General features: G+C 41.4%; 1 protein-coding gene across 3 annotated transcripts in view; it reads left to right on the top strand.

Moving 5' to 3' along the window:
• atrnl1a (attractin-like 1a) overlaps nt 1–16,688 on the top strand; it is a 286,426-nt gene that overhangs the window by 105,545 nt on the left and 164,193 nt on the right. For all 3 annotated transcript variants that reach the window (XM_072677372.1, XM_072677371.1, XM_072677373.1), the window contains exons 20-21: nt 3,708–3,801; nt 14,693–14,745. In XM_072677372.1, coding sequence (XP_072533473.1) covers nt 3,708–3,801; nt 14,693–14,745 — 147 coding nt within the window. The remainder of the gene's footprint in view (nt 1–3,707; nt 3,802–14,692; nt 14,746–16,688) is intronic.

Genomic DNA, 16,688 nt, shown 5'->3' with positions numbered 1-16,688 from the left:
CACCTCTATTTACATGTGTTTCACTGCCTGCCATACTTCCTGACATTGAGTACACACAGTCTTCCTCAAGTCCTCAGTTTTTTGCCTTTAGCTCCTGTACTGTGTGTGTGTGAGTGTTTATGTGCAGCCCTCATTGCCCCTAGCTGAGTGTGTAAGTGCTGAAGCAGCAGCTCTTGACTGTGCTGCTCCTATCCCATTATGTGAGTACACTTTACACATCATAATTTAGCCATAAATCTTTGTATACACACGGCATCTGTGAGAAGCAAAGCCTTCAAAATGACACATTCCTCACCACTTACCTCTTCACACACACACACACACACACACACACACACACACACACACACACACACACACACACACACACACACACACACACACACACACATTCTGTAGAAACAAGCCTGTGTGCATTCAAGCACATACTGCACATAGAGACCATCGATAAGATGTCTGACTCTCTTTGAGTGTGCTGCACTGGAGCATCCTGCTATCTGTTACTCTCAGATGTCATTCATTTGTGGTGCTTACTCTGCATCTGTGTGTGTGGTGTGTATGTCCGGGGTATAAAACTTCCTTATGTTTATTTTCTGTTGCAAAAATCTCTCTGTGCTAGAGATCATATTAGAATTTGGACTAGGTCTAACCTCAGTATCACAGTATCACTGCTTGTACTGCAACACAGTGTAAAGCGAGGTACAGCAATATTTTGTAAAAACCTGTATGAAAGCAATACAACACCTGAGGTCATGTGTTTTCACAAATAACATCATGACTGTGATGAACTTTTAGGGCAGCACTACTAATACTACATTCTCCTGCCTGTGTGACATGATTTAGATGTAAATCACTCTGGATTGGAGCGTCAACCAAATGCTTAAATTAATAAATGTAGTGCTGTGATGATTGTTGGCTAACTTGCAGTATATAGTGTAATATATATATATATATATATATATATATATATATATATATATATATATATATATATATATATATATATATATAGTATAATATAGGACAGTCTGAACAAATGCAAGTGATCTGAAATGTAACCTGGAATAGTATTTTAATGTTAATCACTTTTTTTCCCTCTCTTTATTTATTTATTTATTTTTTCAAACACTCCCTTTACACAGCATTCACAAATGCAATGTTTGCTAGCTCTGAATCTATAATAGTAGCATATTTGTGCATTTTTTGCTCAAAATATAATTTCTAGACAGTTGTGTAAGCATGTGAAATCATCCAGAGGTTGTTGGACACAGAAGGTGATGCAAATATACAACATAAAATATTTAGCTGAAAATGTATGTATTAAAACTGAACTAATTACACCTGATTTTTCCCATGCTGCAAACCAGTAGGCAGGATATATACATATATATTTTATTTATTTATTGATTTATTTTCTTAGGTGTAAAAGGGTCTACCATGGTTCTGTACTCTCTGCATAGGTAATGAAAGCAGCTTCTGTATCCACTTAATGCATTATATGTCTAATATAAAGCCATTTATATTCAGCCACAGGCTGTGTAATGCTTTAACATTTAATGCATTGTTTGGGGTAGAGCTTTTAGTCCTTTAGTTTGGCTAAAGAATAAATGAGGAAACGTGTATGCTTAAACTTCTGAACCTAATTCTAGTAGTGTGCTAGCCGTGACCCGAGACATGCCGTCTGGATTAAACACAGCCGTGTGCTTCTGGCCGTTCTGAAGCTTGTAAACGACATTTCTATAGTTTTACTGGTCCAGGTGTCACAGAGCGGACACCACTGTTTTTCCACTTTTAACAACGGACCGAATCCTGGTCAGTCTGCTGCATTCATTCACAGTCAGTGATGTATCTAGAACGGTCAGTGCTGACCAATGTAAGAGCTTGCTTGACTTTATCAGTCTAGATAACTCTAGGAAAAGGCAGACTGAAGACCCATCTCTTCCAAGAGTACTTGGGCGAAGTGTACTGCAGAGTGTTGTGGTCTGCATACTGACTTACTGCCATACTGGATTTACTAGTATCTAAGCCTTGAGGGATCTTTTGGAGTTTAACCAATACAAACCAGCTTTGGGTATTTTAGGAGCAAACAGTGAAGCACTTTGGTAAGTATTTTAATACACAGTACAAGCATCATTCAATACGATCACTTTTTTTAATTGCCAGTATCAGATTTTGTTACTGGCCACAAACCATGCTGTCAGATTTGATAGTTGGGTGTATTTAAATGCAGCAGATGATAAAGAGTGAGCAGAAAGATCTGTCTTGCAAAGAGGTTTAAACTGTAAGCAACACTAAAAGCCTGCAGCTGAACTCTCTGCTTCTGTCTGTGTTTCCTGTATTTCACTAGAACAAGACTAGAACCGCCTCATGAATTGACATACTTGCTTTAGAGAAGCTGCAGTTCTTCAGACAGAATTCAGCCAGGCATCCAAATTGAACACCATGTTGGCCCTTGAGGCGCTGTCAGACGCCCGCACCACTGTTTTTAACTCTGTGGGTGAAAGGAACGATCCTGCCTACCTGTTCTTACTGAAATACTTCATTATTGGTCCATTTATGTCGACGTTGAATTAAAACAAATTATAAATAATAATGAAATTAATAAAAAAATAAACTACTGCTCAGACTGAGAGGCACTCCAGCAATTAGCCACTTGTTGGTTTTTGAGCTATTAATTGAGATGTTTAACAAACCAGTGTCCCCTGTATGACCAGCTTGCTCAAAACCTCAGCTGCTTTGATTCTTTGCCCATTTTAGATTAAATACATGTCCAAATGTCTGTGGACACCCCTTCTATTAAACGTATTCGGCGATTATAAGTTGCACCTATTGCTGACACAGATGTGCAAATGCACGCACACTGCTTGTCTAGTCCCTGTAGAGAGATACTGCCAATAGAATAGAACTCAAGAAATAGGCAGATAAACATGCATTTATTTGCACCATGCTGCCTAATGGCAGGCGGGGTTGAAGGGTTAAGGTTTTCGTGAATCCCTCTTTGGCCACTGTTTCAGTTCGATATGAGAGGCTAGAATAAACCTCTCTGCGGTTGCCAGTTAGCGGTGATGAAAGGAATGGCCTGGTGTTTTGTTGTCCAATTGCCACACCTCACCGATGCTAATCTCCTTAATGGGCTCTGCCTCCAAAGTAATGCATTCTCAACAGTCGTGCCCTCTGCAGTGCTGTGTAACTCTCAGCGTGTGAGTTTTGCTCCGAGATTGGAGTCTGATAAGCTCTAATGGGGACTGCATCAGTAATGAGGAAGAAGAGCACTGGGCCAAGTGATGAAGCCACAGTCTTGTCTAACCAATCGCGATAATCGCCTGCTGACTTGCTAACTTTGCTCTGCTTGTTTATGGATTATTGCTTTTCAACCCAACATATTTTCACATGTTGTGACGTATTTCTCCTAATGAATCAGTTTTAGATTCGTTGTTTTGTCTTTTTTTTTTGTTTTGCTATTGTTGCATGTCTGGGTTTTGTAATTGTATTAGACCTGATCATTGAAGTGTCTTTTTTTTCTTTTGCCTTGCCTGGATAAATTAAAATTAATTCATGATTATAATAATAATAATAATAATAATAATAATAATAATAATAATAATAGTAACAATCTCTCGCCCTTCCCTTTTCTCTCTTTCCATTCCTTTTCTTATTCTCTACACTCTTCTTGTTCCATCTTTTTTCTCTTCTCCTCTCCTTCACAGCCTGCAGATGCAATGGACATTCAAACTCATGCCATGCAGCGTCTGGCAAGTGCTACTGCACCACTAAAGGGGTCAAAGGAGACCAGTGCCAGCTGTGAGTATGCCTACATTACACATCAGCACTTTTTGCTCTGGTCTGGCAATCACCCAGAGCTCCAGATTTGATGTGTCAGTGAAAGCAGTGGACACTGCTGGCGGCCGGCATTTTGTCTTTCTAGTAAATCCAATGACAAAAAAATATAATAATGACAATAAAATGACAATAAAAAATAATAAAATATTTTATTATTAATAATAGTACTATACCAAACTACAATATTCCAAAGACTCTTATTATTATTGAATCAAACAAAACAGCGCTTTCACCAGAGGGTTATAGGAATGCAGAGCAACTCTCTGCAAAGGTCTTAAACTTTTGGTATCAGTCCTGTACTTTATTTTAATGTTTGTATAGCGGTTTTATTGTGTTGTTGGCCTGAGATCCTTCACAGCACGGCTCATTTTTAAAGCCACAGTGCTGTTCTTTTATACTCTGTATACTGTCTACATACACCTACATCTATTACATTCGCTTGATGCTCTTATCAAGACAGGCTTCCATTTAAATCATGTCAAGGCTAATTTATGCTTTATACAACTTTTAACCACAAACTGCGCTGTAGTGGACATCCATGCCAACGTAAAGGACCTATAAAAAAGTATGTGGACAGTGATGGTTACATCATGTGAAACTAATGTCTTAATTTTCGCACATTAAAAGAGTATAAATGAGCCTTTACACAGGCAGGAGAATGTCTTTTTTGGAGTCTTGCCCAAGGACATATGCTTCGTTCGTTCGAGTTAAACTCAGAAGTCGGATGTTGAGTTAGGGAATGACGTCACGTCCAAGTTGACAGCGTTCCGGGTACACATTCAGAAAAGGTTACCACTGTTAGCCTTGTCCCATGATGTCATTGTTAGTGATACCAGTTGATGACAACACGTTAGGCTGTATTTTGTGCATCCAAACATCACAGAAACGCATCCCACAGATAAAGGTTGGACAGTACACGTGTACTGGAGTGTACGACTGATTTAATGAGACACCAATAGATAGAAGTGAGGAAAAACTGTATAATGCTACTGTATACTGTATAATACTTTGTGATATTGAAGAGAAAAATTGGGTAAAAAAAATAAAAATAAAAAAGTAAAAAAACAAACAAACAAAAAAACCTTCATTTTTGATGTAGTTCGATAAGGCATTTAACTCTTGACTTTGGGGTCTGGTTCCTTTCACTGCCATTGCGAACAATTCTGACTATATAAGCTTTTCAGACTATATAAGAGAGATAATTATAATAGAGGAAAAGTCACATATTACAGCAGCATAAATGTGCATACAGGGAATCAAATAAGATCAATAAGATAAATAAAACAAAAATAAATAAATAAAAACATAAAAAAAATCAAAGAATGGTCATTTTATTGTGCAGAAATCTTTAGAACTACTTCTGTTGAGGCCTTTTTTTTTTTATTATTTTTTTAGAGGAACAAGTCATGGTCAGATGAAATGTGTATTCACCATGGAGTCAAAATGCCTTTCAGTGACCGCCTTTAAGTACCTGCGCATTCGTTTTAAGAGCCGCCGGTGTTGTGCAGTGTCAGCTAGCCCGCACCCTTAGTGGCAGGCTATGAGTGACTCAAACTGTACTGTTGGGGCTGACACTATACCCAGTGTGTGTGTGTGTATGACCGAGAGAGTGAGTGGAAAGGGAATGTGTGTGTTTAGCTGGCTGCAGTGGACTTCTAATACCCTTCTAATACCCTTAAGAGAGTAGTTGTTGTCCTATAAAGACAGGCCTGTAGTGCTGTGTGTGTATATCTGCTGCACAGTGCAGTGCGCTGCCATTGGCGCTGATTACGTGGCAAGTAGTAATGAGCTCCCCAGGACTTTAGAAAGCTTTCTGAGATCACCATCATGCAATTCTTAGTTCTCTCTCTCTCTCTCTTTGTTTCCTTCATGGTAAAAAAAAAAATAAAAAAGAGGCTGCCCAGATTCTCCAGTGTTACATAAACAAGACCCAGCACACACAATCTGCACTAAATACCGTAACTCTACGATAAACAAAACATCTCCCAGAAACACCGTGTTTGTTTGTTTCTGTGTGGAAATAGCATGTTGTTACTTCAAAGTGCACGGCTGACGTGGTGGGCCTGCAGTTTAATTTTCATCAAAGCGCTTCCACATGCTTTTGGAAAACAGAGAAGATACATTTAGCGTAGATTAGACTACTCTAAAACTTTACTCTTGTAAAGCATTGTAAACAGGCAGATTGGGAGCTTTACAGCAAAACGTCAGTGTAGATGTCGACTAGCATAATGATATAATTGAATCACGGAGTTACATATCAAATGTATGTGTTACGTCAGCTTGGAGTTGTTACGGTGTGGTGTTAACTCAAACTAAAGACAACAACTCAAATGCTTTTCTCTTTTTGCTTTTCTCTTTTCACGGTTACCAACTTAAACTTTTCTCTTTTCTGTTCACAACTGTTCACTTTTTTCTTTTCTGTTCACAACTTAAACTTCTCTTTTCTCTTTTCTGTTCACAGCTGTTCGCTGTTCTCTTTTCTCTTTTCTGTTCACAGCTGTTCGCTGTTCTCTTTTATGTTCACAGCTGTTCTCTTTTCTCTTTTCTCTTTTCTCTTTTCTGTTCACACCATAAACCCACTGTTACCGTTCGCCCCTCTACAAAGGTGCGACGGGGAAGTGTGTTTGGCTGGATGTATTTATACCGTGCCACACAGGTGGGCCTGGTCAGCGTTGATTACCGCTGGGAATTCTGGGGCTTGGAGTTCTTTGCTCCAACCCCACCAGCTTTCCTACTTTGCTGGCCAGGCCCCCTGCTGGCGGCTGGCGGTACACGCTGCCTGCTCACAGGAGTAGACACTTCTGTTTTCGTTTGGTTTGTTTTCAGGAAATAAGAACTGTGGCCAGTCCACTGGCGGAATGAAAATCACCTGGCTGAATTAGTTTGTACTGGTTTAACTGTGAACATGCTGAAAGCCTTCCCATCTCACCATCTTTACCGCATTAATGACAAATATTCACAAAACCCCCCTCCTCCCTTTTTGTGATATGTGACTTCTTCTATCTGTGTATTCTTTCTGTAGTCTTGTTTTCTCATTCAACAAAATAAAATCTATAAATTGTTAGACCACATGCAAGCCACTGTCAGTGAGACTTCTGTGACGAGGCTAGTTGGCGATGGGATGGCTGTGCCGCTGTGTTGATGTCCTTGGTGTACTACAAATGATGGCGGCTGAAATTGAAGCTGAAGCTTGGAGTTGAAGCTGAACGCTTTGATAACTTTACGTTGCTTTACTGAAAATTCTGCCACACATAACCTGGAGAAGACGTTGGAGGGGCTTCGTGGGCGTCCGTATGAGTATTGAACCAGTTCAGTTTTGAGTTAAAAATGGTGGCGAAATTGGAAATGTGATCCTACCAAGCGGACCAGTCACAGTTCTTGAGGTCCGTGTTTAACCGTGATGTGTAGTTAGTTGCATTTCTCGAGAGATGCTGGGCGAGTAGATTCGACATAGGAGCATAAAGTCCTATTCAACTGGCGCTACGTCACTACAGGGTCTAGACACGAAGAGGTGTCCACATACATTTGGACATATAGTGCCATTCACTGTTTTTAAATGCAATTTTGTGTTTTCAGAATTTAGATTAGCCTCCAGTGAAGTGCAGAGTGGCCGGCAGAGGCTGCTGTGGAGTCCAGAGCTTTACAGAGGGGATTTTTACTCTAATTTCTGTTGGATAAAGTTTTCGCTGTGGATCCTGTTCCCATCTCTTCCCCCGTGACAAGTATTCGCAACCCTCCACCACCCAGTCACCTCCCTTTTAAACTGTGTTATCTCTATCCAGCTCCAAGCTCTCAGGGTTCTCTCCCCTCTCTGCAGTCTCCTCCAAAATCACTGTATGCTGATGGCATGGTCCGAACTAGCGAGATTTTTTTTGCCCACGACATTTAGGCTAATTTGCTCTTAATTGGGCAGTTTAGGCCGTTGTGCTACTTTTGTGTCCAGGAACCGTTCAAACCGCTGACATTAGTGGAGTAGCTTCAAACTAATCATTACTTAAAGTCACACTGAAAGCCTCCAGCTTTTTTTTTCCTCATTACCTTCCTGACAGTCCATCTGACCTGACACATTTCAGCCCCTAATTTAACCCAGAGAGGCTTCTGCCGCATTCATTCAAGAGCTACTAAGATAGTGGCTTTGTGTCGTTACTGTTGGTCATTGCATCACATGAGGACCACATGAGGGCAGAAGGTCAGATTCTTTTTTACACGTGATGATGACAGTGTTTGTCAGCCGCTGGCAGACTGAATGTGCTCCTTCTGACTTTCATTTATCGATTTTATCCAACCAAGTTTCTTCTTCTCTAGAAATCTGAGGCGTATGACGAGACGTGAGAAAGGGCAATGCTTTAATCTCTCCGTCGATGATTACTCTTTTTCTTTTTTTCTGTTTGGTATTTGGAGCTGCTGATGTGTGACATTGTGTTCCCTGAAGCAGAGTGTATTTGTGAAGTGTCATTGAAAATACGCCGCATGTAATGGAGCATTATTTGCTGTTCTTGATTCTGAACAGATTTTTTACTGCTGTACAGTGAAGCTCTCTCTCTCTCTCTGTCTCTCTCTCTTCAGCTTCAACAGGTGTTCACTTCCACAGAGCTGCCATAAAGACACCATTATGTTCAGGGACAGTATAACAAGCACCACAAACTAGTGCATGTATGTGTGTGTGTGTGCGTGTGTGTGTGTGTTTGTTTCCAGTGTTTTGGCCAGTGTATTTAGTAATGTTAATATAATAAGTCATATTTTTTGCACTAAGCAATAACCGATTCTTCCTGTAATAAACTTCTAGAATCTTCTTTTAATGGACAACCTGTTTAGGAGAGGGACCGCCAGTTCTGTTACATCAGCTAACAGTTACTGGAGGAGAGAAATGACCATCCTTCCTACCCAAAGTGAGCTAGGCCAGTTATATCCTCATGGACCTCCAACCCTGGAATGCTTGTCAGATCATCAGGGTCTAAATTCACGATCGCCTGTTGGCATTTAGATAGTAGGGCCACTCGGAAGCCCCCTTGGCTTTAATTTTGACCTCATGCCAAGTGTGTGTAAAGATGTCTTCAGCCTTCAGTGCAGTCAAAGCAACAGGTCAAGATGAGGTCATTAGAGATCAGTGGTATTAGTTCTGATAATTACAGGCCGTCGCTTAGATATTAAAGTCTTCCAGCAAAAGGTTGTGCGATGTGAGGATTGTCTGAAAATCGAATAAATACCAAACACATGATTTTTTTTTCTGTACATGCATTTCTGTGTTTTTGTGGGTGGCTGGTAGGTGGTATCCAAATTTCTTTAGATATTTATACCTTTCTCAAAGTAATTACATGGGGTACAGTATTACCGGGGGAAGGGTGGGGTGACAAAGTGAACACTATTATTATTATTAATAATAATATAATAATATGTTATTTAATAAATGTTAAAACTGTCAATCAATCTGACCATTACAAGTGAAGAAATGCTTGAGCCGCTGCTGGAAAACTGAAGTTTTTTCTCCGTGGTTTGGGATCTGAGCATTTGCTAAGCTTGCTTAACTAGCTCGACTAAGTAGCACACAGCCCAGTGCAGCTGCTGTTGACTAACTGCTGAGTGTAAACGATCGAGAACTCTCAAAGTGGAGCGACTGGTGTTGGGAGTAACAGAAAGATGAAATGAGAGAACGGTTCTTCTGTGTTTGGACTCGTAGTCGGCGATATAGGCTTAGATAAGCTAGCTAGAAGGCTAAACATCACAGCACAGACCGTGTTCCAGCTAACTGATGCTCAAGAGGATATAGCCTCATGTCTGAGAGCACGAGTGAGTCGAGTGAATGGTTATCCACTGCTTTCACACACATTTAGATCACTGGCTCATCCAGGTTTGCTTGCTCTGTCTTTCAGTGCTCTTTCAGTGTCTCCCCCCACACCTGTTTTCAGAGCGTGACATCACCAATCATTGAGCACCCACATAGGGGAATGTGCTTATTTGATTATGTACTAGATTTAGCAGATCAGACACGTCATCGTTTTCAGATACCGTCAACAATTTTTCAGCACCAATACGGTTACACCACACAAGCCTAGTGGAGGAGAGTGTGCCCTTTTAATGTGCTTGTAGATTTGTGGTTACCCTGTTTGGGTTGAGGTGGATGTGTTTCTGATGGTGGAGAATGCGGGCATTAAGTGGTAGTCAGGGGAGATCTGCACTGAGCTGGGCTGGTGAAATTGCCATCTCCATGGTGAAGAGCCTTCAATGCTTGTGTGTTTGTATTTATGTATGTATATATGTGTATGTGTGTGTGTGTGTGTGTTTGGGGGCAGTGTGACAGCAGCAGTGACAGATGTCCCTGCGTTTAGGAGAGAACAATGATAAACTGTTGTTTTTGTAGTTGGAGAGATGTATGAAAGGGGCAAAGTAAAGAGATAAAGCCCCCTCGCTGCTCTTAGAGACCTGCCTCCCAGCAGGCTGATGAGCTAACTGTTCAGTTCGGTTCCGACGGCCTTTATTGTGAGCGCTAACTGAAACGGTGTTTCTCTGAGGAGAATATACTTGGAGTTTCCATCAGCGCCCGCTGTGTTTATGAGGAGCGAAGCGGAGAGCACTTTTATTAAATGCCGTTTTAAACTGCGCTCTCAAAGTTGATGCTTGTTTTGGTTTTAAATGAATCCATCTCGTTGTTTCGGTGTTAGGAGGAGAATGCTAATTTAATAGTAACTGAATGTTAATTTGCCGGTGCAGCATTAGAGAGTGCGTGCATATAAGATAGCAAACTAAAAGGCATAAAAAGGGAGACAATTATTATCCCCTAAAATAATTAAAATCACCTTCCTAATATTGTGTAGGCCCCACCTTGTGCCATCGAAATAGCACTGACCCATCAAGGCATGGGCTCCATATAACCTCTGAAGGTGTCCTGTGGTATCTGGCACCAAGTCGTGAGCAGCAGATGCTATAAGTCCTGTAAGTCGTGAGGTTGGTGGGCCCTCCATGGAGTTCGTCAGTGAGTCTTCAGTGCCCATCACCCTGCCGCGGGTTTACAGGTTGTCTTTCCTTGGAGCACTTTCGGTATGGACTGTCCACTGCATACCAAGAACACTCCACAAGACCTGCCTGATGTTTTGGAGATGTTCTGACCCAGTCGTCAGTACATCTTGGTTCTTGTCCGAGTGTCTCAGATTCTTATGTGTGACCTGTTTCCTACTTCAGCACCTTCATCCACCCTCTGTAACCAGATAGTGAGTGTTATTCACCTCCCAGCCAGCATGCTCATGAGGAGCTCACATGGGTGGAACATGGACTAGGTGGGTTCCAGGTGGGCAGTTGTGAGTCACATACAGTCTGGCAGATGAGATGCAGTGGAAAGGATGTTATGTAAACTGTAAACATTGAGTTTGATGCTTCAGCGCGATCGTAGACTCCAGAGGGTTAACACTACTACAGTTTTTTAATCATTTTAGCGTGCTTTGACTAGAATAGTGTTTATTTAACTGGTAAAATAAACTTGTACTTGTATTTAAATAGTGGCATAACGAGACTAAATCTGTTTATTTGCCCAGGAAGATTATCTTCTCTGTGTGTGTGTGTGTGTGTGTGTGTGTGTGTGTGTGTGTCTACTATATAAAAGAGAGAGAGAGAGTTGTGCGAATGTGAACTTCAGCAGCTCGCCTTTCACCTCACTTTCCCTCCTTTCACCTGTTTCTACTCTCTCTCTCTTTTACAGCAGCTAAGAGAGCGGCAGAAGCTGGCACATGACCTAAGGGCAGCACCTGTCTCTCTCTCTCTGCCTTTCTGCATCTCGCTCTCTCCCCTTTTCTTTCTCCACCTCTCACCCTCCCATCCATTCCCCCCTCGCTCGGTTTTCCTTTTCTCATGGTGCGCCTCTCTCAATACTTTACCTGCAATCTGCCCCATCTGATCTCTGCCTCTCATTATCACACCGAACGGCTGCTCTAAGGGCAGAGACAGCCACTTCAGCGGCCCTCTCAGTCACCGCCTCTGAATCCAAAAGAACACCTAAGGCATGTGCTAGCACCGGAGATTCACAGCATGAACGTACGCCTGAAGAATCCGCAGGAATCGCGTGATGCAGTCAGGCCAACATGAACCAGAATCTCAGAGGAATGTTTCTTGTGGAACTCATGCCCAAACAAAATAAGGCCCTACCCAGTGTAACTACTCCTATTATACTCCAGCCATATTGCCAAAAGTATTCCCTCTACTGGCTTTGCACGCATATGAACTTGAGTGACATCCAATTCTTTATCCATAGGGTTTAATAGGATGTTGGGCCACCCTTTGCAGCTATAACAGCTTCAACTCTTCTGGGAAGGCTTTCCACAAGGTTTATGAGTGTTTATGATTATTTTTGACCGTTCTCCCAGAAGCACGTTTGTGAGGTCAGACAAGAAGGCTTGGCTCGCAGTCTCCGCTCTAATTCATCCCAAAGGTCTTCTGTCGGGTTGAGGTCAGGACTCGAGTCAAGTTCTTCTACACCAAACTCGCTCATCCATGTCCTTATGGACCTTGCTTTGTAGACTGGAGCGCAGTCAAGTTGGAACAGGAAGAGGCCGTCCCCAAACTGTTCCCGCAAAGTTGGGAGCATGAAATTGACCAAAATCTTGTGGTATGCTGGAGCATTAAGAGTTCCTTTCACTGGAACTAAGGGGCCGAACCCAAGTCCTGAGAAACAGCCCCACACCATGATCCCCCCTCCACCAAACTTTATAGTGCAGTCAGACAAGTACTGTTTTCCTGGCAACCGCCAAACCCAGACTTGTCCATTGGATTGCCAGACGGAGAAGCGTGATGCTCAACCGGCGTGCTTTACTCCACTGCATTCAACAGTGCATTGCGCTTGGTGACGTAGGGCTTGGATGCAGCTGCTCAGTCAGGGAAACCCATTCCCTAAAGCTCTCCACGCTCTGCTCTTGAGCTAGTCTGAAGGCCACATGAGGATTGGAGGTCTGCAGTTTACATGGCAGTGATGTTCCTTATGCCTAAACTGATCCAGATGAGCTACTGCATGCTTGCTTCTCTCTCTGACCCTTTTCTGACTCTGCCTCCTCCCACATGTATGTTTTATCCCAGATCATCGGATGAAATTGCTCTTCAGTATTTCAGTGTTTGAATGTCAATATTAGCATTAAAAGCATAGTTTTTAGAGTAATCCTAGGTAAAAACTTTTCTAAGTGGACAGGGCGAAAGTGCTTTTATAGAGTAGTCAAAATATATGCTTTCTACAGATCGTTGGCCATTTAAGCCTTTAGCATTCCAGTAATGCAATTACAAAATCCATTCAAGTTTTTATTCAAATTCAAAGCATAATAAAATCCCTGCTTATCGACTTACGAGCACATATACAGTATAGATTGGAACTCAGTAACAGTAGTGGGCTTATGCAAATACAAGTAGTGCTCGCCTTGCCTCTTTCACTTTACATGTTGTCCAGCGTTTGCACACTGGATCAGGTTTTGGTCAGTATTTTGTGCCTTTGCTTTTTTCGCTGAAGGTGTTTTCTGTTAGCTCTGTCAGGACGAATAGGACTGCAAAACTTCAGAACGGAAACATCACCCTCCTCAGGCCCTGAATACGAGATCACCAATGAACACGTCCAGTGCAATCGCTTCATACTCCCCCACAGAGGTGATGCTACCTCCAGCTCCTGCAGTGCTCCACTGTAAAACCCCTTTTCAGGACTGTTTAGGAGCAAGCCACACATGCACTCAAAATGTCAACACCTGTTGGGTGGTGGGCTTGTTGGGTTTGGTCCATTGTGGAACATTTAGAACTAATAACGTCGATGGGAAATGTGTGGTGTTGTCAGTTATAAAAATAAATAGCTTTAAAATGTATGATCAAATTAATTAAACCAGTTATTCATATAGATATATGAACTAATATCTATAGCCAATACTATGTACACACACCAGCTGAACTATGTGTGATCAATAGAGGTCAAACACATAGATCACCCTCCACCCACGTGGGCTGTTGGAGGTGGGAACTTATACCATAGACCTCACCTGGTGCGGTCTGTCATCATCAGTTTTTGCACAAGTCCACAAATCTATGTATTTTTTTTATCTTGTATGTTTGCATTCGTAGCCTTGCTCAGGGTCACACCTTTAGATCACTGCTGTGACAGAGTGAAAGCTCACCACACCTTCAGGAATTAGCCAGGTCACTGAAAACCTTCGTTAACAGTTTACTATTTTAATTGTTTTTTTTAAGAATGACGTATTTAATTAAATGGTCACAATATAAATACTTTTAATAAATAAAATTGATATGTTATCTATGCATACCATTGTGGAAATCTCTGGGTAAGGTACTTTGCTTAATATATAAGACTCTGTTTACACCTGGTCACTTGCAAGACATGCATCTTGAGGCCAAGCCATATCCAACCACTTCAAGAGGCAATCTGAGACACTTCCAAACACCTCCATCTCTCCAAGACACATTCCACAACCAACCCCCTCCCAGTACAACCCAAACCAGTAATAATTCTTGTGCAAAATATGCATGTTTCGTCCCACTCAGCAGTCTGATTTCTAATCTGATGGCTAATCAGAGACGCATTTGACTACTAAAATCTTGCGAAGTGAAGTGACCCGGTGTAAACAGGGTCTAACTGATAGCTGTCGAGTCTGATTAAAGGCATATCTGATTTGATTCAGTCCTGCAACCTGCACAGACATTTAAGTCAGGCCTCTTTTTCCTCTCTCTGCACCAATCACGGTTGTTTCTGGGGTTGGCTATAATTCTGTGTATGTAAAATCAAATAATATGCTCTGGATTGGACATGCAACTGATTGAATATGCTGGACTATATGTATATAAAGTTTAAGCTGAATTTTCCTTATTTTGTTGTCCGTTGCAGTTGTGACTCCATGAACCGTTACCTTGGCAACCCTCTCAGAGGAACATGCTACTGTAAGTACTTCCTCTCACACCTGCTACATGCAAACACATGGACAGGCTGTTAAGCCAGTCACACAAAAGTCCACCTCTACTACCAAAAGGGTCGGCATCTACTTGTGGAGCAAATACATGAGCTACATCAACAGTAGGGCTGTGGCACCTGGAAACATTTATCTACCATATGTGGGCAGTCCCCTGGGCATTCATTAGTTCCCAGACTTCTCAACCCCTTAGATGCCCAGAGTTACTGCTTTTGTTTTTCTGTATTATTCAGTTGACACAGTTATATAGTCAATCACATGCCGGCAGATTGTGGGAATTTAGTTTTAATGACAATAAAATGACAAAATCATTTAATTTTAATTTCGTAAAAATCACGTAATCTTTAATTTTCTTAAAACAATGGCTAAACATTTAAGTTGTAAAAAAAATTAATTTGTCATGTGCTTACAAACATGCATATGGAAATAAATGTCATGCAAAGTGATGCATTAATATAAAAGCACGCAATTTTCCGAGTGTTAAACTTCTAGCATTGATAAATATCTCCTGCTCAGCAATGTGTAATGAGACTCTAGGTGCCTTATCACTTGCTGAAAGCCAGTATCCTCAACCACAGTCAGATTGGCTGATGATTCAGTATGATAAACTCCATCACTTTCTCACTAAGACTTATGGCTTTTCGCTTCTGTCCACTTTTGCCACAGATGGAGTAGCGCTAGCTTTAACCAATGAAACTTTTCTCTTCGCCCGTATGAAACCCCTGTTCCTCAACATTGTCCTATTAGTTGACTAATGTAGTTCTTTGCATTGAAGCCAGTTAGCAGTTAGAAGCCAGTGTTCTGGTAGCTGGAACCATCATGCCTCACCAGAATTAGATCATGCCTTTGTTATTGATAACCGTGACCTCTAAGAGTCACCATATGTATGTGTGTGTCTGGGTGAACAGGTGGGGCACGATCCAACACTGCTGAACCTGTAACTGAAGGGTCATAGCTTACGGTAAACTGACACACATGTAGAAAGGATCCTTATCAGATTAGTTGTACAGGTTTACTAGTCTGTTTTTGTCAGGAAATTATAAGGCTTGTCCAGGCAAGGGGCCCATCATACGTGCCCTTAAAATGTGTATGTCAATGAGAATCTTATAGAATGGATTCCACCCCTTTTAATGCTGTTATTATTATTTTTTACCATATATAAGAAATCTACACCATTTTCAGATTGGTCTGATACAAATACACTAGTAACACCCAATCAACCACATAGGGTACCACATCAACTACTGGACAATGCCCTAGGTGAGACCATACTATGGGATACTATGGAAGTAAGGCCTAAAAAGGACTAAAAAAAATAATGCTAGTGGGTAAAGTAAAGCAGTGCTCGGTATTTGCCCAGGGAAGCTAGTGGATCAAGCTGACAAAGCATGCAAGTGCTAGTCTAAAAGCTAACCCAGTTGACTGGCTACAAACTCTTCAGCTAACAACATCACTTCAGCTTTGAGTTGGAGTCATTGATAATCATTTAATAACCGTTCTGGCGAAGAAATGTCTTCTTGTTTGCACAGTTTTCACAAAGATTCAGACATCCAGCCAATGTTTTCTTGTTTGGGATTTGTTAAGGTTTTGAGGGCAGTGGGTTTCCTCTGTATAAGACCTGAGCAGTGAACAGTTCTTGACTTTTTGTTATAGGACTTTTTTCAAGAACAAGTTTAAGGAAATTCTTTGGATCATATTGGCGAATGTTGGTCCGATACCCAAACCAATTAATACTAATGTGTCATATCTAGCTGTAAGGCTAATGGATGGCTATGCGTCCTGTTTGGATGAATGACAGGCCACTTGATTTATTAATTCTGTCCCGTTTGCAGAGCACAGACTGGATTTAGTTCTGATGCTCACGTATTTTACCTTAAAACTTAAAAATCACAGACTAGCTTGCTTATATCCTCA

Source organism: Salminus brasiliensis, chromosome 4, assembly GCF_030463535.1.
Source record: "Salminus brasiliensis chromosome 4, fSalBra1.hap2, whole genome shotgun sequence".
Lineage (NCBI taxonomy): Eukaryota > Metazoa > Chordata > Actinopteri > Characiformes > Bryconidae > Salminus > Salminus brasiliensis.
Note: the sequence above shows the minus strand (reverse complement) of the source record. Positions and strands in the feature narration are given on the sequence as shown.